A 25,448-nucleotide genomic window follows, 5' to 3' on the forward strand; every position below is an offset into this window, starting at 1 on the left:
GAAAATCTTCTGCAGAACAACAACATAAATCGAAAGGAACGTTTTTCAGTTCTATTGTATCAGATATCAAAATTTCTAAGTTAATTTTGGACAATGGCAATCTTGACAACTTGGGTTATGTCATCAATGGTTTCATTCAAAGATATGGATTCAATTGCCGTCAATTCATTTAGTAATTCTATCCCTTGTTTATGGTGGTCAAAAATCCTACGTATGAGAAGTTTATTCGTGGAGTGTGGAAATCTGTAAGACTTCACAACATTTAAAGTCGAATGTGATTCAGTTATATTCTGTAATATGTTCAGCGTTCATATTACAGCACAGTATTAGAATATGCAAAATAAAAATATGGGTTCATCGATGTCTGCATTCTTCTTTCATTGGTGATCGAAGATGTGAGTCGGAGTGGCTCTTAATATCATCTCGCTTTGTTAAAAACTAAGGTATATTACAAGTTGTGTTTAAAGGATTCAAATACTTTTAGTGTGCATTCTTCCTTCAAAGTAAGCAACTATGTTTGGCACAGCATAACAAGCATAATTATAGTTTTATATATTTTAAGCCTCAAATTATTCGACATAAACTATATATATTGTTTTAAATTAAATAAATAAATATAGTTATGATTATATTATTTTATTTTAGAACCAATCTGCGTTTGTAAATACAATTTATAATTTTAACTATTTTGAGATAATATATAACTTACAGTGAAAAGTTTATAATGTCAATGTCATCTGTTAAGAGTATTCTTCAAAACTCCAGGATATTACACGTGTTTAAAGCTACTCAGATTCTTTTTGTAGCACAACTATATATAATCAATTATCCAATAGTAATAATATAAATGTTAAAATGTGTATAATACATTCAGTAATAATACTAATACTATTCTATTATATAGAATGGAACAAAATCTTGAAGTATTTGAAAGGAAATGCTCAATTCACTTTCGTAGATACTGTAATTTCAATATTAATTTTAGAATTAGCAGATATGCTATGTTGTCTCTTCAGAATGGAGTCTGTGGACGCCTTGCAAGCCAAGACTTGATGTTAGGGAGACTGAAGACTTTCTTTTTCAAGGCCTGAAGACTCGGATACGTTTCAAGCATATCTTTCTGCATAGCAGATTCGTAGTTATCGAAGTTCGCAACAAAATGCAAATCACCCCATGTTAACTGAAAATACAAAAATTGATTATCTTCTTAAGAAATTTTAAAGATTTATAACTAAAGAAACTTTTTAAAGAGTGAACACTGCTGAAACAGAAACAACCTAATAGAAATACTTTTCCTTTTCTAAACAAACTAAAGAAAAAAGTCTATTATACTCAACTGACTATTTTACACTATGCCTTAATGAATCCGAAATTCATAATCGGAAAAATAAAATCATGCTAGTAAATGCTATCGTACCGAACCAATTACTTTTTCTTTTTGATTACTTAGTATTTCCTTCTTGAAAGCTATAATTTGACGCATATATATATATATATATATATATATATATAAAACGAACTTTCTGCAATCAAGTGAACTTTAATTGCACAAAACTGTTTCAATTATCTCTGTTGCATTCGTTAGTAGCTGTGAGAAACTTATATATATATATATATATATATATATATATATTGCCACTTCTGAGTACTTTATTGTTCATTTGTTTCTGTGTCCAGTTTAAAAATTATAAGGTTTAAAATCTTGTTAATGTAAATCCCTTATATTCAATCAACTTTTCTTTAGAACGATCTACTGGTGCAAACACTTTGCATAAGAACTTGTTTGCAACAACATATATAATGCAGAACTAGTTTTATAGAATTATATTCAGAAATAAGTAATTACAGAACTCTTGAAATTGCGAACTTGTAAGCTTACATGATTTTCTCAACTTACCACTTACTTGAATTCCTATTAAGCAATTACTACATACCGATATGCATTTTCTTAATGTTTTCAATTGAAAACAATTAATCGCCCTATAACATCTCGATTTGCACTAGTATTAACCTTGGCTATACGTGACGAAGGTAAGAGAGATTGCTGAAACAGTTTAGTGTAATTAAAGTGCATCTGGACGCTGAAAATTGCTATACTTTGTATTAATCACAGTTATGATTACTCACTTAAGGAGCGGAATTTTTGGAAACGCTGAAAACGTTTTCAGTTTTTCTTTTAATTTGGTGTTTTATGCTGAATTTCATCATCCTATAACCTCAGGGATTTGTGAAATTTTCTATTCTCGAAAAAAAGAAAAAAAAGAAAGAAGGGATTCAAACGATTCTTTCTTATCCATTGCTTTTGTGATAAAAGAACTTTTCGATCTAAATTTCACTTTTTCTGGCTATAATAGTAAAGTCGGATATTTGTGAGCGAGTCAGTTTTATTCTTTTATATAACAATATAGGTTAAATTAGTTATAAATTCTTGTCGGTATTAGTTGGTTATACAAATTATTGAAACAATTTAACTAAACTATTCAGATATGTACAAAAAATTATTGACAGAAGAATGTAAATTTTCTAGAAAGATCATATCCTAAACACCTAAAATAGATAAAGAGTTAAGTAAGATGTTCACTTTACGATTAAAAATGAAAAAAAGTTCATTCTACAATGTTTGTAATTTTTTTCTTCTATTTCATTGATGTGTCTTCCAGTGCAAAATAGTCTGACTAGCTATATGTAGAACTTCATTAAAGAAGTAAAAACGAAAACTACTAAAAATCTACGGATGGTATAAAACATCAGAAAAAGCTTAAATCTAATCAAAACGTTTAGTTCAAATATAAAGAGCCAATAGAAAATATTACAGGAACGATACACAGTTGTGGTAAAAGAATTAAAAGGAAAATGTAAAGTTTGGATTGGGGGCTGCATTTGGATTTAACCGGCATCGGAAGTGTCACTGTTTATCTCAGCGACCCCGAAAATTATGGATTCGGCACTATTATAGGATATTTTCGATTATTTGTATGCATATCCGCCTCCCTTCCCAAGTTGCTGTGTCCAGTTTACCTTAGCGACTCAGAAAACTATGAATTCGACACTAATATCGGTCATTTTCGATCATTTTTAAGTATCTCTCCTCTCCTTCCCCCCTAGGTTGCATTGTCAAAGCGAAGTGATAAAAACCATCCTAGGCCAGAACCTCACCTATATCGATCTAGATCAGTCGCGTGGTTGAAGAGTTAAGTTTTTATATGATATATATCACCCTTGTTTCCCCTACATTGTACCGTCAAAGTGAAATAATAAAAACCATTCCAGGCTCGAACTTCATCGAGTGCTTCGAGAGGTACGAAGTTACAAACATAGTCACTTTCATTTCTATATATATAGATAGATTTATTCACAAAAAATATCTAAAGATGCAACGATGTCACGAGATGTAACTGAAATGTGAGTATAATAAATATTTAAATATGTCTGTACTAATGAAAGTAACTTATATAAACAAAAAAAAAGAAAGTAATATATTTGCTTAAGAACAATTCTGTGATCATATTTTTTTTTTTTTTTTTTTTTTTTTTTTTTTACCCTGTCTACATGTCAGGTACAATCTCAGGTCATAAATAATTAGGCCATTCGAAGTAAAATTCACGCCTTTTTCCAACCCATTTTATTTTCTCAAAATAAATTTTATATAAAGGGTTCATGAGACCACGCAGTGTCGACTGCAACCAGGCGAGTCCACATGTTGCGGATAAGGGAAACAATCCCTAGATATGAAAGTTAGGTGAGAAATAAGCGAGAAACCCAACGAATAATCAGTCGCTTACAATTCGGCTAAGGAAAACAACCCCTACAGAAAAATCCCTGTCCTCCACGTTCGGAGGTTTGGCATGAGGCCAACGATTTCACCCTAGAAAGAGCACCTTGTTGAGAAGACTCCACTGAAGCCTGGGATAGGACAGATTGATAGTAACAGACTCACGGCAAGGATAACGAAAATATATTATGTACATAGAAACACATACCATCTTGTATATGAATCTAAGAAAAAGGTGGGAATACACAGTCCGAAAAATCAAATTATTTTCTTTTAGTTTAACGTCCCACGGTTGTGCTCTTTAAGCTAAAGGAGACGGATGATTATTGAAAGTGAATGTGAAGTGAAATTTTTGTGTTTCCCTACCGAAAATCGAACCTGGAACCATGTTAATCAAAAGCACACGTGCTAGCCACTAAACTAGTGGGAAAGGTTAAGACACAGTACGAACAAACACACAGAAGCTTTTAGAATTAAGAGGACGGTGAAGAGCAGCGCTGGATAGAGACGAATGGAAGCAAACGAAAGGTTAAAGTCCAGTAGGAGCTACAACATCAGATAGGTAGTATAAGGCATCACACAACTTTAACATTGCAGCATCTTAGAATATGAAATACTATACAACAGGGAGATAGCTATTTCGGACACGTTATTTTAAGCTAACAGACATGTCATGACTGTTGGGTTAAAACAAAGTTACCATATTAATTTTCCCAGATAAAAATCTCATATACAAAATATTTAGCAATATATTTCATAGTACTTCTGCTATATTTTCCAAATTTTAATGTCGCTATTTGATTTACACTTTTTTTTAAACTATTAAGCACAATTTTCTTTGAATGGACCTGATATATCTGTACTAATGGAGTTACCTTACGCTCTTAGTATTTAAACAAAATATTATTTTCGGTAAATAGCAACTAACTTAACTTTTGAAACGTTTTACGTTTTCTACTACTGGTAGAGTTGAGATATTTATTTGACTCTTGTCCTGTTAAGACATTCCGCATAGAAAAAAGTCTTCTTATCTTATGTATGTGCTTAGTGAACATTTTTTTTCCTATTTGATGATTATTTAATAGTTTGAGATTTACGTCGCTTTCTTATGTGCTATGTATACTGTACACATTAATTTGGTATTTCTGAAAAACATCTCCAGATAATCTTGGCCAGGATATTTTTCTACAAATCTAATTTACCTCAGAGTATCTGAACCCTCAACTATGTAACCTAATGACACGTTATTGCATCTTAGACGCATTTCCTTGTAACTATAATCATTTAATGCTTTCAATATCACTTAACCTTAATTTCAAAATTATATCCTATCCTTCCAACCTCATATCACCGTTTGACCTACAGTAGTTAGTAGTTCATTTAAATAGGAACTTAACCACAAAAAAAGTAAGTAAATAAAATAAAATAAATATCAAAATTAAAGTTTTTCTATTTTCGTAGCATCAGTGGTTTACTACAGTCAACGCTGTGAAAACTGCAGTCCGTAAGCAGAATTTAGAAGCATCTGCCAGATATAGAGGGAAAATCAATATGTTGGATGATTGACTCGAAAGAAACTAGTAGTATTACTACTGAAATACAAAGTAGATTAGCACTCATTTTGCGCAAAATAAAGGGCGGAAGTAGTAGGAGAATCATAACAATTTTCTTTCATTCTTCTCATGAAACTAAAGACAGAGTTTCTTTCTTTGCCCCTTTCCGCGTTTATTTCCCATGCTCCTGAGTTTCTCCATTGCAAAAAGTGAGCAGCAATCGGAAACTAGTATGATAACAGATGAACATTAGAGACTGTTTCATGATCCGATTGGGTATTTTCTCTACTATTGCGTATCTCTTATCAGGTGCGATAGGTTGGGAAACATGTCTCTCAGGGGTATTGAAATGGTTAAGGAGAATACAATAAAATATATAATTTTTTCAATATCATCTTCAGATTTATTGCTCATTCACATTATATTAGAAAACACTGGTTCTTTAATACTCAATTTCATAAGATTGCTAAGTAAAACTAAACTTTAGTGGTATTTCACATATTCAGGAATTAAAAGCAGCAGCGTAAGCCACAGGACAACTCAAATTTGCATTATACTATAACTATGTTGCATCCCCCCCTTCCACACAACTTAATTATTAATTATTATATACTCACTCTGCCTCCAACAAGGTATCCTCCATTCTTCTTGACAGTTTCTTCGAATTTAGGCAAGTACATAGGAAAAACATTTTGTAGCAAATCTTTCTTCTTCTCTTCTTTGATATCAGCCTTCTTCTCGAACATATAATCATTAACAGCTAAAAAATGTATACATAACATAGGACGATATCAAAATATGCAATTACATTTGCTTTCGTTTAGGACCCTAAAATTAATTACATCTTAATATGTATTCATATTACCGTATTCCTACCAAAGCTTCACAACATGAACAATAAGTGAAGATAGTATCTTATTTAGCGCTCAAAGTAATATTTCTCTAGATTAAGAGATTATAAATTTTAAGAAAATGATAACTTGAATACTGATACAAAATTTTCGTCTATTCTTTACTTCATGCATTAGGAATTCCTCACAGATATGAAATAATACGTGTTAACTTGGAGTGATTTTCACATGTCTGAGTGTACTAAGATTTAAACCGCGTTAATACACGGAAACAATTGTTTACAATAAATCCTGCAATTTATAAGTTTTTTTTATTTATTTACCATTTTGTAGACAACATTACATGTACGATTGTACAAAATAGTATAGAACTCCGCAATGCTTAAAAAGCAGATACAATACTTAGAACACATACGATGCTTCTGTTTTAACAACTCATTAAAGATACAATTTTGAAAAAAAATAACATAAAACACTTTTATAACCTAGATAATAATAATAATAATAATAATAATAATAATAATAATAATAATAATAATAATAATAATAATAATAATAATAATAATAATAATGTACATCAAATTTAGGACATAATGCTTTAGTTACGTTCTTTTTCTCTGTGTTAAACACATCATTTTATAATTAGTAGAGATATACCTAAGTAATTTAATCATCTTTCGAAGTTGCAGAGTAAACCACTTAAATATTCGTTCACTGTATAGAAAGTGTTATTTAATACTAGCTTGTGAACTGACTTGAGAAAAGAACTCTTTTCCTGGTTATTGTTTATATAGCCAGGTGGTTTATTATACAGGGTAGTTTATTATTTGTTAGCCAGGTAGTTCATTATTATATAGGCTGTTTATTATACACCTTTACACTCATATAAATATACTTTCCATATGCAGAAATTCAGTAACACACAACAGACAAATTATCTTTTCCATGAGTAGAATGGTTATATCTCAATTTCTTTTAATTTTATCCATGTAATTCCATATAATTTCAAGTAGTTGAAATATGCACAGAAGGAACTTGTCATCTTATCTAATGATTCAAATATTTTCTTAAAGTCGGTGAATTTAAAATGATTTCTATTACATGTTTCTGTCGTTTGAATATATTCTGAAGTTGGCCAAAATCCTAGATTACAAGGGTCGTTCAAGGTTGATCGGAACTTTTAATTCTCCAAAGGAAACAGATAGCACAAGAAGCATCAAACTATGTCAGCTTTCCAAAGTATTCTCCGTGCACTTCGTGGCACCGTTGCCATCGTCGTGGCAGTTCCCTGATTCCTTTGGCGTAGAAAGAGCTTGGTTGTTGTCGTAGCCACTGGAGGGTATCGTTCTGCAGTGCTTCATCTGCCGTGAATTTCTTTTCTCCCAGGTGGTCTTTAAGGGGTGCAAATAAATGATAATCACTGGGGGGTAAATCTGGACCAGGGGGATGGGGCAGAACTTCCCAGCGCATTTCGGCCAGAGTTGTTGTTTTTCACATTGGCCGTGTGAGGGTGGGCATTGTCATGGAGAAGAGTGGCATTTCCAGAGAACATCTGAGGTCTTTTCTTGCGAATGGACTTTCGTTAAGCACCACTCAACAATGTGGAGTAATACTGGGCATTAATTGTGCTTCCCTTGTTCAGAAAATCCACATGGATAACACCCTTCATGTCCCAGAAGACATGTGTCATGATCTGTCCAACGGACGGCTGCGTTTTGTTTTTCTTGGGCGGCGGGGAACCTTTATGCCGCCACTCCATGCTGCTTCTTTTGGTCTCTGGGGTTGAATTGTGCAACCACATGTTTCATCACAAGTGATGATGGATTGCAACAATTCATCACCTTCGGCTCGAAACCGATTCAGAAGCTGTTCACAGACCTTCATGCGTGTCCACTTCTGATCAAATGTGAGCTGGCGGGGAACCCACCTTGCACAGATTTTGCGGAAGCGTTAAGTGGTCGTGAATGATTGTCTCAACACTTCTGACAAAGATATTCACCTCGGCAGCATTATCCCGCACTGTTACTGGCCGGTTTTCAAGAATCACTTGCTCAACACGTGCGATATTCACTGGTGTGACTGCAGTCGGGCGAATGTGTCCATGCGCTTCATTTGTCACCAGCTTCCGTCCTTCGCGAAACTGTTCACACCATTCATACACTCTTGTCCGTGACATCGTTTGTTCACCATACTGTGCTTGCAATCTTCTGAAAATCTCAGCTGGTTTAACTTTCTCCTTCACAAGAAATTTGATTACACACCGCTGCTCCACAGCCACAGACACGCTGCTTGCCGCCATGTTGGCTGCAACTGCTGCGCATGCGCCAAATACGTCATGCTGGGCGCTAGTTACTCAAGAAGGAATACATTACGTCACCCGCAAGTTTAATCAGGATCCGGCTATTCATCGATTATTTACGTACAAAAATCCCGGTCAACCTTGAACGACCCTTGTACAATGCTATATTTTATCGGAGACAGAAGCACTTAGTTTTAGAAGGTATACTTAATTTTATTTGAAGAAAGCCACTACATAAGTTGGAATGTTGGAAGATCAATAGCTTCTTGCAAACTATATCTTTTTCAGTTACAATTAGGGTTGTATCATCAGAAAAAAAAAAAACAACGTAAATTACCTTTTCCTACATTTAAGGACAAATCATTAACTTATAGAAGAAACACCAGAAGTCCTATAATTAACCTTGTGGATCATATTTGCTATATATTTGATCATTAGAGAGTTTATTTTGCTAAAAAAATGTTAGTAGTGAAGGTTTCGCACAACTTATTTGTATAAATATGTTATGAACCACTCAAAAGCAATTCTCCTAATACCGTACTTTAATTATTTGTTAAGGAACATCTAAATAGTATTTTGTTTGTTTTTACTAGAAAAGACTGTAAATTTATCTGAAATATATCGATTTATTGCGTTACGTGGCACTCTAGAAAGTTACAAGGGTAAAATTATATTGCAGTTATAAGCTTTTCTGTTCCTACATTATATTCATAAACAATTGACAATTTATATATTCCATATAATTTTCACGGAAACATTTATATGAAAATAAATTTATCTTTTTACGTTCCCTGGCGTAGTATTCTATTTACATCGACATTTCAACGGCAACGTACTGATTTTATCATCAGAGTTATCATCAGAATTGTAACTTGCGCCTTTGGCTCTCGGGTGGAGAATTCATAGATGGCAGGAGTTCCTTTGTGACTATATGCTTAGCGTACGCGTCTTCGGTATGGGAGTTCATGCAGTTTTGATCTCACGTTAAGATGTGGGTCTACGTCTCCTATAAGCTTTGCTGCTGAAAGAGACTCTACAGCCAAACTAACCAAACCAAAAAATGTACAGATGCCAGATTATCTGGTTTCTGGAATTCGTGCCAGAAACGTTATATTTTAAATTAGATCAAATTATTATTGAACTGTTTAAAAATACTGATGCAAAGAATAATGTGAGATTTTACTTAAAATATTTAGGAAACATAAAATGGAGATCTGTTGCAGCAAGAGTAAGTTAAGTAGATACGGTAGAGAGCGTAAATCATGTGTTACTGTGGTATGTGGAATTATATAATGGATAAAAGTCTTTTGATTAGTTACAATAATTGAAAGACTTGAAATGAGAAAGATTTGGAGAAAGCTTAAGACGAGATCAAGATTATATTGGAAGCTAATACTAATAATTTACTGGAAGTCATGATAAAGAAACTAGAGTTCCAATCGTTCCTATTATACGAGAGCTCCCCTATTTGGCACAATTTTGAAACATTCTCCTGTCTCCAGATTTGATTTAATCCAGAAGTTCATATCTTCAGTATTTAAAAGAGTGGCAGTAAAATGTTATGAAAATCTGCCTCTGCCACTTAATTTTAGAAGAAATTGGTTGCATAATTCTTGCACATTGTGGTTGTATTTTAACGTTGAGATCACTGTTCTTGCACTATCGATTCGTACGCATCTTGATCTTGACATAAATGAAGATAATCTCTATCACAAATTTTGTTTTCTAAAAGAAAATATTAATAAAAAATTTTCACTAATTGTAATACCGTGGAAAATTGAGTATTTGTAACCAATGATAGAGGCAAAAGAGGAAAGAATTAATGCTCAGGAGTTGAACAAATTTCTTTGGTTTGCTCTGAGTACTCCAACATCTCATGTTCACACAAAACGCTTATTTCTTGCATGAACAACAAATGATCTCATGATAGGAACCGATTTTATTTATATTTAATAGTAAACTGAACTATGAATTGATTAATTTGTAGATTATGTAAGAGAAAAATTCCAAAATTTGGGCTCCTGCAAATGTACAAATTAACACAGTATTAAATAAGAACCTCTGCTTTCTGTAATCGTTTCGAACTGTGTTGTGTAACAAAACATTTTAAATTTAACCATTTATTTTATTTGTTCATAACAGCCGTAAAGTCGTGACAGTCTCCCTTATTAAAAGGAAAAAAAAAAAAAAAAAAGAAAGAAAAAACGAAAATTGGCAATCCCGAAAGAAAGTGAAATGAGTCATAATAAAAAAAGAAAATGATGATAATAGTGTTATGTTTAGTATATACATGAAGTTACTTGCATTACACTCTTTTAGAATTAATTATAAGAATTCATATAAAGTAAAATATTAAATATTGATATCATGGATTGAACGTACCATTATTCAAATCAGACATTGTATCGACAAGGGCATCTATTTCCAAGTTTTCCCAATCATCTTTGCCCATCAACCTGAACTTCCTAGCCAGAAAACGTTCGAGGGCCACAGACTGGTTCATTTTCTTGCCTTCGATTTCCATGATCGGCAACTTACCATATGGAACACCTAATAAAATAAAATAGGTATTAGAAGAAAGTAAAAAGAAAGACAGCAGGCAGAGAGGTTTAAATTGTTACTTTCCTACTTGTTTCTACATATGTTAGTTTCAATTTGACTTGCAAATCGAAAACTATTGGCATTGTTCCCTTAGGTTAAGAAATATCATTAGTAAGATGAATTAATAGCAAGTGCGAGTTATTTAAGTTAAGAAGTAACGTAGAACTCCAGTCTAGAATCTAGAAATAAAGGAGTCGAGCGTCAATGCGCTGACTATCATTCAATTGAACTGTGCTATCTGGTCGGGCGTAGTCTATTATTGAATTGATCGCCAGAAAGTATTGTTTTATGTGAGTAAAGTCTTCATGCATAAACCAAAAGATTTTGGTCATGCTGCTAATAGGTGTCAAGTTTCTTTTGCTACAACCACAATTCAATATTTCGAGATTAGAGAATGCATTGCTACACTTTGTTTCATAGTGTCGTTTCTTTTCTTTTGTTTGCAGGCATAAAGCATTTACCATCGTTGGTTGTTCGACAAAATCTCTCGGAAATAACTGTAATATTTACCTCACACATTAAAACAAACTCAATGGAGATATACAGCTATATTTTAAATCGTGTTTGCTTAATTTATTCATTAAGGACTGCTATTATTCAGTTAATAACTATGTACGAGTACAAAGAAATTAGCCCCTATACACATTTTTCTTTGCTTTAATATTTAATAGCATATGAACTTAAGAGGATCATGTAACTATCTTGAAAGTTTATTCAAAATTAGATTAAATGAACTTTTTAGTTTAACGTTCCACAATTATGACCTGTTGTGCAGTCATGATAATGAATGATGATAATGATGATGATAATGAAAGAATGATAATAAGGAATGATAATGAAAGAATTGGTAAAACTAAAAATCTACACAGCCATATGAAAACTCACATACAAGATGGTTATAACAAGCTCACCAGTCTGGGTACCGATTTAAAACCATTCACATCATATGTAAATATTTCACAATTGAGCCAATATGCCGACTTTCGTAATTGGCTTTTTCTTTTTTTCATTTAGGATTAAATTGTTACAGAAGTTGCTTACGGGCAATCTTGCATTATTACTTTAATACCTACGTTTTTCTTCTCTTTATGTTTCAAAAATATTTTCCTTTTATACGAAAAATAAACATTTAGAAATACAGAAAACTCTCCAGTTCATTTTCAAAGAATAGCTGTAGAAATTAATTCAAGTTTTTTTCTTTTTGAAATATCTAGCTAATCAATTTATTTTGGAAGGTAAGTGAATCAGAAAGTAATGTAACACTTTCGGGATTAGGATGAAAAGAAAAAATATTTAGTTGTCCCAAGTATTTCACTTCCAAATTAAAGATATCGGGAGAAACAATCTTCAATTTTCTTTTACCTAGAAAGTGTATGGGATTTGATCCGTACATATGGTGTACAATAATAATACTATAGTACTATAATGCAATAATAACAGAAAAATACAATATGGTGTATAAATGATATACTATCTACAAAACAACTTAATTAATTGGAATACCACGCTATATTTGAAATATAACCAGACAAAAATAGAGGTACAAGATCAGGAGAAAAGTGTTCCAAGGAGATAGCCTATGTTCGCTGGTATTCTGTTTATAATTCAATTTTGCTGTCTGAATTACTGGAAACGCGAAGCATGAATTTAACATAAAACTAAACCAGCGAAGTAACAAATAATACACCTAATGTTATCAAACTAAGATGAATTATATCCAACCGTATTTGATAACGGAAAACCAACTGAACAATCTAGTGAAGATAAATGTTCTAAATAGATAAAGAATGAAGTTTGAAATAAAATAAAGAAAGTAAAACAATGCAAGTTAATGAAGAAAAGCAAATGATAAATATATACATTAAAGTGAGAGATAGTGGAAGCCATGAAGTCGAATGAAATATACGTATGAGCATCTGGATTTGAACTGTCAAGAAAAATAGAATACAAAGAGATAAAAGGAATAACATAAATTAATAACAAACATTTAAAGGTATACGGAAAACAAACCTCAACAGCAGAAACTTAAGTAAAGCATTAAAACACATTCAGTGCCAGTTCTAATTTGCTCATTGGGAGTAATAAAATAGACAGAGAGCAAACTAGTAGAACTTGAAGGTAAAGCAGGACAATATTAAGAAATAACAAAATATCACACTTATGAACGACTACAGAGAAAAGGCCACATTACCAAGAGAGGAAAGAAGACAAAGACTAGTCACTATCAGAAATTTACATTATAGGCAAATGCAAATATTAAGAATCTATATACTACCACGAAGTACAAGAAAATTTAGGAGTGCACAGAGCAATAGTAGTAACGGACCACAAATACGCAACACTCCACCTAATCCAAACAGAGTCGTCGAAAACAATACAAGCTTTAAAACAATAATGAACATAAAGGAGCATTGGAAGAAAGAAAAAGAAAACTAGTATAAGAACGATTCCTAAGTCAACTAAGAACATGCAGGTAACAACACGACATTCCAGTGGATGAAAGTAGAAAACTACTATCCAGATATAGAATACAAGGCTTTAGGCTAAGAGTATAAGGCCAGATAACAAATGCAAAACGCTACATATAATACATCTTGAAAAACAACACAACACAAGTGGACAAAATATAAATCATGACAAAATATAAAGATCTAGAAACAATACAATATATCACAAGTGGATGAAGTCAAGAAGTACATCAGGAAATAGAAATGGAACATGATGATACCAAAAGTAACGTGTAGCAAACATCAATCGGAAACTACACTGGAAACAAACAAACACAAATCTTACTGGAACAGAAAAATATCAACCGATATCGACATCAAAACAGACTAGGAATAATTCATGAACAAACAGCTGTACACTATGAGATAAATCCTAGGAAATATACGGATAAATACGACAAATACGACATATCTCGTAGGAAGTCCTACCCTTTTGTGCCATACACGTGAAGAGTTTTTCTGTCTGATCTAATGTAGTTTCTCAATATCATGAGATAGTTCTATTTAATGACAGTACAAGATTGATGAATTCCTATGCTGACTACACTGCATATCCTATTGATATTGATACCAGGCGCTATATTGTTAAATTGCACACCTCTAAAAGAAAGCATAAAAATCAAAAGATAAATTAGCAAAACATACATCAGTTGTTTGTTTTCACTTTCTCTTACCTGATGACGTTTAAAGCGAAATCTTACGATTTTTTTTTCCGAAATAGAGCGTGCTCTATAGAAGAGAAGTCTCATAGGATCGTTCATATCATAGGAAATGCCATACACGTTGAGATTTTGACTCTAAGACTAATCCTAAGAGATTTCCTAGGATCTGTCCTATAGTGTATAACAAGCCTAATACGCAAAGGAAAAGAAGAGGTACAACTAATAGATATCACAAAGTTAAACACAACTAACCGCAGAAAACACATAAAGAAAGAAAGAAAAAAATACAAACTATCCCAGAACAGAAGAAACCAATGGAAAATCAAAAAGTGAAAACATCAACCATAACATTGAATACCGGAGTTTTTCACAAGATGTGCAAAAAGGCATTTGAAACAACTGTAAATAAAGAATAAACTTGAAGATATGTAGAACAGTGTAATAGTGTACATATGGAAAACGATGAAAATTTCTTGGAAACCTCAAATAAAGGAAGAAATACAGAGAAACAGTAACTTGGATGACCCAGTATATCACCTTCTCAGATAAGAAGTGAAGATATAATAATAGTAATAATAACAATAAAAAATCAGCATTAAGGATTAGGTTTAGGAATTAGATTTCTGGGTTGTCGACATCTATGCCCATTTAGCCCGTCACATATGAGGGATGACGTCCCTCGGCGATCACACTATCCGAGGAAAGGGAAGGAAAAAAGAACGGGGAAAGAAAGGAAGCCACCTGGGACCATTATGTTAGGTACAATCCCGGCATTTGCCTGGTGAGTGAGGGAAACCCAGGAAAAAACTCACTCAAGATGGCTGGCCTGAAAAAGCTGTTACACTTTCTCGACCGAGTGGCTCCACCAGAAATTGAACCCGAAAATCAGTATTAAGTCTTTAACTATACTGTACTTAGGAAACTTTCTTTGGATGACTCTTGACTAAAGAAACAAAAAATATTCCATTCGGGTAAATCAAAATGCAAATGCACACATTAAATGAGCTGAAAATTTATTTAATCATAAGTTTGATACTTAAAAATTAAACTTATTCACCACTCTAGAGAACTTTGTTGTTTTTAGAAAGGATAAAAAGCAAAACACAACATTAAAACTAAGAAGAAACCGAAGTTCACTCATCCGTATTTATTAAATCATTGTAAAATACAATATACAATTGTAAAATATTGTATAATCCATAAATAAACAATGTATAAAATATTAACTACACACTTACCAGGCTTCATATCTTGCCACGTCTCTTGATTTACTCTTATGTCTTCAAAATTGGCTCCTGCTTGTGACAAAATAAATCTGATAGGCTCTGCGCGACCACGACCATTGAAATATGTTAATTTATAAGGGTATTCCATATTTGCAGTTCTGGAAACAAATCATTAAAATAAAATTATTAGTTTTGAACTTATTATATCAATGAACTATATATATATATATATATATATATATTAGTGTTTTTATGTCTTGCTTTTGTGTAGCAATTTGTTGTAAAACAAATTTAAATTTACATTGCAATATATAAATTTTTGTAGAGCATATTCGGCAATAAAGGCCCCACCCAGAGGTAAGCATTTTATCACTGAGCTACTGTGTTCCCAATACATAAAAAGCAATTTTATCTTCTGTATTGGCTTTAAATGGAATAGATTTGGCAGCTCTAATAGAAGAAAGAAGTATGAAATGAGCATACTTTCATTCTCATACCGTAAACTGACACCCAAAATATTGAAAACCTTTATTGACCTCTAACGTCTTAATCCTGCTGTCATTGAGGCATACTTCAGCGCAGTGACATCGCCAGATTTAATTTCTTAGGGGTGGGAGACAGCAGAGAGACAGATATTTTTGGGGGGCCACCCATTTTTCTATTCTAAAAATAGTAGTTTTATATTACCTTACCTACATTATAATAGGGGAGAGGAAGGGAATGGCGATCATCCCACTTTGCCGTCTTGCGTGACCCGACGGGAAGTCGAACTAGTGCTGCCATCTGCTTCTTGCAGCAAGGTTTCTTGTGTATTGTCGAGGAAGTTGTCAGAGAAGACTGAAGTCTACAGCGTGCTGAAACTTGTTTTTGTTGATTTTCTTATAAGGATCTACATATTTCAACTCACAATACGTACAATTTTAAGTTGTAAGATCTTGAAGTTACTAAGATTCATAAAAAGTTATATTTCCGCCTAATGCATGACACATAGTTATATTTCAAATAAACTACGTTTTACAGTATAACCAGCTCAATTTTCAAAATGGCGCAATGTTGGGAATGCCGATCAACGTGATCGGTTTACCATCATGGTGATCGCCATTCTTAACAAACATTTGGAATACTTCTCCAGCCAAAAATTATAAAAGAGGCTATCCCTAGGATAAGTAATACGTCTACTTGAGTCAAACACTGAAACTTTGGTATCGGTGTAACCTTTGTGGATCGTGGGTGCATCCTGACTGTACTGTTGTAGACTCACCACATGGATATATCTGTGACGTGTCTTTGAAAAAACGTCAATAAAATATTCAGTTGACGTTTCTGTCTTTCGAAGGCGCAGTGTATAAAAAAAAAAAAAAAAAAGCTTGAACTGCCTATGAAATTATGTGTGTTTATTAAGCTTGTACTGTGATCGCTATTACCAACATGTGATGGGAATGGCGACCAAAGTAGCAATTTGATTTTTTTTCCATCGTGTTCCCGAACTGAAAGAATGATCCTCTTTTTATTTTACACACTTATTGTAGAAGAATTGGAGTACGTATTTACAAATTTGTTTCAATATGTTTTGCTAATGAAACTAGGTAAAAACCCTTTTTTCTTAGGTGATCGCCATTGCCCACCTCTCCCCTACATGTCTGGGATAACCATTACTCCCAGAGGCGCCCTCCCCTTTGCCTCCTCTAGCGCTGTCAGTGCTTTCGGATTTTTACAGTAGCATGTCTTACGTGAAATACCAGATATTTGCCACTTGATAATTTCATATCTAGGTCGTATAGAAACTGTTCTACAATTTATAAAGCGTCTTGCAGAAATTTGGGTGACTTGTAAGCCAGCAAAATATCATCCGCGTATGCTAATGTGCTTAGTGGGTGGTCATCGATTTCAAAGCCGCCTTTGACCTTTGTAATCTTCGCTGCAACTAATTGATAACCATATTGAACAGCATGGGGCTCAAAGGATCCCCTTGCTTAACACCACGGCTACTCTGTAGCTCTACATTGTGGTCCTCTATTCATAAGTTGTTATTATCATACAGGCCATCAATTAATTTGGAGAACATTTCCTCTACCTTTCTCTTTCTTAAAACCTTGAGGATTGCCTTATGAGGGACTATATCAAAGCATTTCTAATACGTAAAATGCGACTCTCTCTTTTTTTTAGATTCCCTTATACACTTCTGTAATAAGAAGCACTATAAAGGCATGTTTTCTTCATTTATAAACTATCAGGCACCTAACCACTCGCTCAGGATGCCAATAAATGTCTGGGGTATAGTCATTGGTCCCCATTTTTCGAGTTTCCCAAGTTCTCGCTCTTGTTTGGGAAGAAGGCAGTTCTATTATTACGCCATCCTTGGTTGATTACTTCTGATTCCAAAACCGTATTGAAGAATACTAAAATCTTCAATCTCTCCTTTCCAAGAATATGTTTCTTTCCGTGTCTATCGAACCCAGGTGCAGAGTCCATTTTGATTCGTTTTATCTTTCGTTGGATTTCTTCCTCTGTAATGGGTATGCATAGCCATAAATATCCTATGGTAAATCGCGGAATTCATTGTCACATCTTAGCTCCGTTGACCGTATTTCTATATATAGGTTCTTCACTGCGATCCTTGAAAGGGTAGTATTATTTGAATGATCATTCAATTTTTCCTCTATTAGTTGTTCGACCAATCTGTGAGGATCTCTTTAGAATAGTTCCTGGGATTGAGTGAAGTCCTGTATTTTCATCGAATTTTCTTTCTTCGTCTGTTCACCATTTGTGTGGAATGCTTAAATCATCCTCTCATTCAACTTATCTATATCGTCTTGATCGATCTTCACTACACCAAATGTAACTTTCAAGAGGATCCTTCTCATTCAACTTATCTATATCGTCTTGATCGATCTTCACTACACCAAATGTAACTTTCAAGAGGATCCCATTTATTTATTTATTTATTTATTTATATATTTCTGACATTCAAATCCTTCTTCCAGAGATTCCACGTTAATTACTATTTCCGTCTTTCTATCCTTAGTTAATGTTAACTGTTGCACTCCAGCTTCATTGTATGGATAGATTCCAAGAAGAGTAGCTAACAGATCTTTCATACACTCCGCTAGAACTAACTCTTCTATTGGTCATTTTAAATTCTCCTGAACGTCGATCAACCGCTGAATCTACGTCCGCCTTTTCGTTTAATTTCCCACTTCTTCCAGTAACTCGAATACACTGTATTTTAATCTCATATTCATTTATCTCCTTGTACAGAGCTGCTTCCCAGAGTCGACCTGCGTTGCTCTCTTCCTCCAAGTTCCGAATTCTTTCTTCAGCTTGAAATAGTTGAATATTATCCAAGTATCTTCCAACTCCTTTAATATAAATTCCTCTAAATCCTAAATCCGTTTCTCCACTTGACCTATCCATTTCTTCAATTCATCGTCTCCAAATTCATCCCTGATTTCACTTCCTAGGAGAAACATTTCTCAGTTGCTTGCTCCTGTTGTCGAAGCATCATATTCGAGACTTGTGGAATCCCTTCCGCTGACATCTTCGTCCTCCTCCTTTGGGTACCGAAGTTCGCCTGCTCCTCCATTACCTGCAAGCTGCCTCCCAGGGGCGGTTCCAGGGGGGCGATCGCCCCCAGAAGAGGAAACTTTATTTTATATATATAAATAAAACCCATCCCAAAGTTTGGAGCCCTTAAAAGTAGCACTATGACAACCCACCGCCCCCCCAGAAGTCGGTCCTGGATCCGCCCCTGCTGCCTCCTAGGAATTAATTCTCTCTTCTATTATCAACTAGCTGGCCTTCTTTCTTCTTGGTCTGCTCCACCACTTCCTGTCTGGAAACGGTCTTTGGGGATACTGGATATCGCCTGCATTGTGCAAGAGCTGGTCTTCCTTCATCTGGATCTGTTTACCGTCTGCTGCTTGGACACATCCTCTGGAAATACTGTGTATCACTTTCATTGTCCAATAGTAGATCTTGACATATGAGTTACTCGGTGATGTTATCCATTTGTTCTCGTATCTCGCGTCTCTCTTTCTTCCAATCGTTTTATAAAACTTTCGTCTTAAATACAACCATGCAATTTACTATCCTCATCTAGTAGTAGTAGAGTCTTATTAACTAACTTCAGCTTAGATAATTCCATTACCAGTGCTGCATATGAAGGGTTCTGTTTTGTAGATCCCTTTGGTATTCCTCCAAATTGGATTCCACATAGCTTTTTCTTCTTTTTCCTTCTAGTCGCATTATTCATACATTCATACATTCTAGTTCTAGTACATTCTAGTTACTTTAGAATTTTCTTGAATAATACTTTTATAAAATCCCCTGAAATGTTACTAGTGGTCACGCATAATGAAGCTCTCCCGTCACTTGATCTCTCTCTTCGAGTATTTCTTTGATTAATCTGCTCCGAACATTGGTTGTCCTGTTTCTTATTTCTTTTAACCTCCTCGAGCGGCTCCTTATTAATCCGTTCTAACAGCGTCGGTGACCTCCCTCTTTGAGATTTCTTTAAGCAGATTCCGGTATGAGAGGTAGTGCGAAAGGAAATTTGTATCTGGATCTTCCCAGGCGTAAAAGTGGATCTGAAAAGGTAGGGAGACGGTAGGTAGCTGCATGAGGTAGGGGGACAAGGAATCGCGAAGTTGGAGAAATATTGGGTCAAGTGCGTTGAACCTCAAGGGGACTATATACTAGCCTTCGGCTAGTTGGCTGACTTTGCTCTAGACTCCCATATTTGCATGGCCAATACAGGCACGTAGCCAGGATTTCGTAATAGGGGGTCCGCGACATGAAATACCTTGGTTATCACATCAGAGGCTCGATTATTCTAAACTATTTTACTGCCAACATATATTGGTTCGTTTAGCCAGAATTTCATAATGTCGGGGTGGGGTGGAAGGAGGTCGTGACATGAAATACTGTCGTCACACCCCAAAGGCTCAATCAATCTAAACTATTTTACTTGCAACATATATTGGTTTGATAGGACAATAAAATGAGGATATGTTAGTAAGTATTTTAATAACAAACTATAAAGAAATCAGGAGTAAATGAATAAAAATATTGAAAAAGATATAGTCTTCCGTGGTCATTCGAACTCGGTTCTTCTTGTCTTCTTTATTCTTCTTTTCCTTATCTTCGTTTAATGCCGTCAAGGATGGCAGTGAGATCTTTTTCGGCAGTAAAGACATCCTATAAAATAGATTAGTATTGCCGCGAAATTGAAAATTTCTTTAACAAATATAACTGGAATCTATGTTGCCAAGCTCATATTATTGGTGATTGTGGGCATTTCTTAAGTTCTACATGAAAATCTATCTGATCGAACCGGTTTATCGACCGTCATTTGTAGTCCATAGGATTAGCATGGAGCTAGATGGAATTCGTAATTCTCCCTTACAATAATATCAATTTAACTTGATCCCCTCCGTTTCCTCCACACAACGCTCCTCATAAGAAAGAGTAACCAAATACTTGTTGCAGCTTTTTTATTTTTAACGCTGATTCTTCTTTTTCTCGTTTCTTTTCGTTTCATCCTTATTTTCTTCATTTCTGGTTTAGAAGAGGGGGGGGGGGGTCCGGACCCCAAGGACCCACCCCTTGGCTACGTGCCTGGCCAATAGCATCGAACCTCATGCTTTAGCCTTTCCTTCCGTATGGGTATAAATAGAGCGTACTAAACGAACATATGCCGTAAACATTACAGTGCAAAAAAGCACCAACCAAACTATACCACTAACGAAATCCATCTAACCGTGTCAACATAGAGGCATAGTAGGTGGATCTGCGCGGGGTGTGTTCATAGGGAGCAGGCCCGCCAGTGACGGTGGATATGCATGTAAACGAGGATGTTGCAAAATAGTAATAATGTCTTTAAACATTACACGGTTAATAACAAAAGAATGACACAATATCCGAAACCATTCATTACTCGATTCCTTGTCTAAAATTTTCAAATTTTGAATACTTCAGGTTTACATCTTCGGAATAAAACTCTCCCTCTTTTACTGAACATGCTTTGCAAGGGAACAGGAATTCGTTTCATGAACCACCGGGAAGTACTGGAGCCGGAGAAAAGCAATAGCAAGTGACGACTAGCTCAGAGAGTTAGGGCATTCGAAGCACATGGATATATGGTAGCTACTATCATTGTCACTTAAATTTTTCTTGGAGAAATGCATTACTTTAGTCAGCTGTATGTTGCCTGCATGAAACAAATTCTTTTTGGTGAATTAACACTTTTACTCATAAATTTTACGAATATTGGCCATTAGAAGGTTTTATTGCACTTAATACAAAGTGTGTACCCAATATTAATAAAATATAATAATATTATTTGTGGATTTTAGCTTTTATTTCTAAAATCCGTTCTTAATACATCAAATTTCAAAACGTAAATATTAAAAAAAAAAAATAGTGATTAGTAAATTAGGACGTGTTAACTTCTTTTGCTAGGCCAAGCTATTTTTCTTATAAATTGTTAATGGGCTATTTTCAGAAAATAGAATAAAATAAAATTACGTTATACCTTTCTGCATCCATGGTTTCTACCATTTTTTTAGATTCAAGATATGTTGGAAACTACAGTATGTGCTTTATGGATTAAAATAAAATCAACGTGACCTTCTTTTTCTTCTGCTAGCCCTTCTTTTTCTTCTCTTCTTTATGTGTTAATATGTGTGCATTAAATTAAACCTACACAGTCTTATGTGGCTGTGTACGAGAAGGGCTAGCAGATCCAGATACAGGCTCCAAAATTTCAATTGTTTCAAGAATATAGTTTGTCGTAATGATTATTCTGTGCTGTCATATTTTACGGAAACAGTTAAAATAATACGTACTTCTTTAATCAAGAAATATACTCCTAGTGCCTTATAAATTATTTTTTGTTGGTGGAGTTGCACTCCTGGGTGCAGACTCACTTAATGAGGGCTTAACCTTTCATAGCTGTATGTCATAAAAACGACACTGCAAAAAGCACCAACCAACTATGTGGTCAATAAAAAGAACCAATTACATGTAACCGAGTCAGTGCAGGGACGGAGCAGGTGGAACTGTGCGATAGGCAGTACAGGCGATGTACTATAGGAATTACATGAATATTTTGTTTCAACATTGAAATTAATTGATTCAGAAGGAATTTGAAAGGGTCAGCATACACATCGGGAAAGGAGTCACAGTCAAGACACATTCTACTCTTTCAACAGAACTAAATATTACTAAAATCCATTTTTAAATACTGCTAAATGCATACAGTAAAATAATTCATTAAGTTATTTTTCTACAATAAGTGATCTTTCTATTGACAGGGGGTTCGGTGATTCACTGGTAGAGCGTTTACCTCTGGTGCGTTGGTTCGATCCCCGACCAAGTCAGTTTATGATGGACGATATCGTGTCCGTGAGTTTTCTCAGGGTACTCACATTCTCATCCCAGCATTTGATAAACATTTGAATCAGGGCCGTATGTTTTCTCGTTATAAATATTATTTTTGATATAGGATTATTTTTCGTATATTGTAATATTTTCGTCTATTTGAGAATACGAGAATTTATTCAATTTGTAATTTAGGCTATGAACTTTGATGATCTTACATCTTTTTCTCTGTTGAATAGAAATGTTGCTTGTTATGTTATGTTTTTTAAATTAAAAATTGAGTGATTTAAAACATATTTGTTGTAGCAATTTTATAAATCAGTTTCGGGATAGAAGTTATTTATTTATTTATTTTACATTGTTGGTATATTTGGCCACACTTTTAGTATTTTTAAAAGTTATTTTTAACTATATATTTGCTAAAAGTTGACGGAAATGTTTTAAAAATGAAACAAGTACAATATTTTCCAAAGTTCCCTTTACCTGATGAAAACAACACATCGAGGTTTGCCTCCTCCGAATGCTGTGTTGTTGACATTGGCGGAGCTATGGGGGGGGTGGGGGGCATTGTCCCACCAACTTTTTGACAAAAATAAAAAAATCTACTTATAAAATCCTTCAATTCTGATTTGTATTAACCGTGCACCCCAGCAGACAAAAGGTCTGCCCCACCTGCAACCAATTCCTAACTCCTCCTATGGTTGCTGAGAGTTGCAATGTGTAGATATTTTTTTTTTTTTTGATTATTAATGAGCTGCATTAGGGGTCTGCAAACTTTACACTTTAAGGGTCATACTGACTTCTTCATTAAGTCCCAAAGGCCAAGATTTAGTTAGTTCTTATAACCTATTAAGTTCTTATAATATAGCGCCAGTGCCTTATTGTGGGGAGCGGCGGAATCACGCGAAGTTCTGCTGTGTGATCGCTCGCTTGGAAGATTCGATCACTTTCGAGTGTTTTCGAATATGTTCCACGCACCGAGGACACGTGATATAAATACAGGAGAAGGAGACAACCGAAAGTTGGACAATTCAAAATTTTTAGTTCGGAGCGACTAACGCGATCTGGAAAGATAAATATAACATCACTCCATAAGTTCGTAGGATGACATATAAATATCACCACTATTCGTAACTCCATATGATTTTTGAAGTACTAACCTTCAAATGGTACGTGTCATAATTTCACAACAATCTGACGTCTAGTTTACAAGTTACAGTGGTTTTAGTGACGCAGCTTTTGTAATTTGCAAAACAATAGAAAAAATCTCAATTTCGTGTGCTGATAAAGTTCTGGTTTTTAATGGGGAAAAGTACCGTTCAAGCAAAGCAATGGCTTGACAAGTGCTATTCGGACTCTGCTTTATCCAGACAAATGATAGAAAGGTGCTTTGCTGGATTTAAGCGCGGCTGTACAAACACTGATGATGCTCAATGCTCTGGTCGCCTAAATTCGGCAATTGTTCCAAAAAACATAAAAACAGTCCACAAAATAGTTTGATCGATCGTAAAGTAAAGTCGCCTGAGATAGCCGACACCTTAAAGACACCAGAAGGCAATATATTCACCTCTTTGTATGGTCATTTGTCCATGAGAAATCTCTGTTCGAAGTGGGTCGCGTTTCCTCACATTCGACCAAAAACAACAACGCGTCGACGATTCAGAGTGCTGTTTGGATATGTTTCAGACGGATTAAAAGGATTTTTTCTCGCGGTATGTGCCAATGGATGAAACATGGATCCATCACTACACTCCAGAGTCAAATCGGCAGTCAACTGAGTGAACAGCAACCGGCGAAAGCCGCCCAAAGCAACCCAAAACGCAAATTCAGTTGGAAATATTTTGGCCTCCGTGTTTTCAGATACTCATGGTATTTTATTCGCCGATCACATCGAGAAAGGAAGAAACATTAATGGAGAATATTATACGGTGTTATTGGTGTCGTTGAAGGAAGAAATTGCAAAATAATAATAATAATAATAATAATAATAATAATAATAATAATAATAATAATAATAATAATAATAATAATAATAATAATAATAATAATAATAATAAATTAAAAAAATAAATGACCCCATATGAGGAAGAAAGAAGTACTCTTTCACGAAAACAATGCATCGTGTCACAAGTCGATGGCAACAATGACAAAATTGCAAAAATTGCACTTTGAATTGCTTATCCATCCACCGTTCTCTCCGGGTCTGGCCGGCGATTTGCCGGATGAAACGTGTACTCTTTCATATTATCCGGCGTTTTGCCGTGGATGAAAAATATCCGAGCAGGGTTGCTGTGCAACTGAAGAAACAAAACCTTGTGACTCTTGTCGTATTGTGGTGGTTGCAATTGACAGATAAAAAAGTGTCTTCTACTCGCCTTGTTGAGATAGACAGAAAAAAAAGTCAGAGACGCATATGGGTTCACCCTTTTTTAGATAAGTGGTAACTTGAAGGAGATTTTCTACAATGTTTCCACAATCGATAGACTTGAGCAAAATAGCGGCCAGGTTCTGGATATTTAAAATACGATCCTGGTATTCACCTGTTGTGAGTGGGAAAACCAGGATAAAGTTCTTTCAGGATAGTCGGTGGTTGGGAT

General features: G+C 34.5%; 1 protein-coding gene across 2 annotated transcripts in view; it reads right to left on the reverse strand.

The window, feature by feature from the left end:
* Positions 1 to 626: 626 nt before the first annotated feature.
* LOC145667523 (glutathione S-transferase-like) overlaps positions 627 to 25,448 on the reverse strand; it is a 37,650-nt gene continuing 12,828 nt past the window's right edge. Inside the window, exons 1-5 of one of the 2 annotated variants that reach the window (XM_081734997.1) lie at positions 22,004 to 22,143; positions 15,484 to 15,629; positions 10,858 to 11,025; positions 5,943 to 6,085; positions 627 to 1,180 (exon numbers count right to left, since the gene is read on the reverse strand). In XM_081734997.1, coding sequence (XP_081591123.1) covers positions 1,013 to 1,180; positions 5,943 to 6,085; positions 10,858 to 11,025; positions 15,484 to 15,629; positions 22,004 to 22,029 — 651 coding nt within the window. In that variant the 5' untranslated portion in view covers positions 22,030 to 22,143 and the 3' untranslated portion in view covers positions 627 to 1,012. Of the gene's footprint in view, positions 1,181 to 5,942; positions 6,086 to 10,857; positions 11,026 to 15,483; positions 15,630 to 22,003; positions 22,144 to 25,448 lie in introns of those variants that run through there. The other variant, XM_081735004.1, reaches the window with a different exon arrangement.

Source organism: Thermobia domestica, chromosome 1 (genome assembly GCF_964235325.1).
Source record: "Thermobia domestica chromosome 1, izTheDome1.hap1.1, whole genome shotgun sequence".
NCBI lineage: Eukaryota > Metazoa > Arthropoda > Insecta > Zygentoma > Lepismatidae > Thermobia > Thermobia domestica.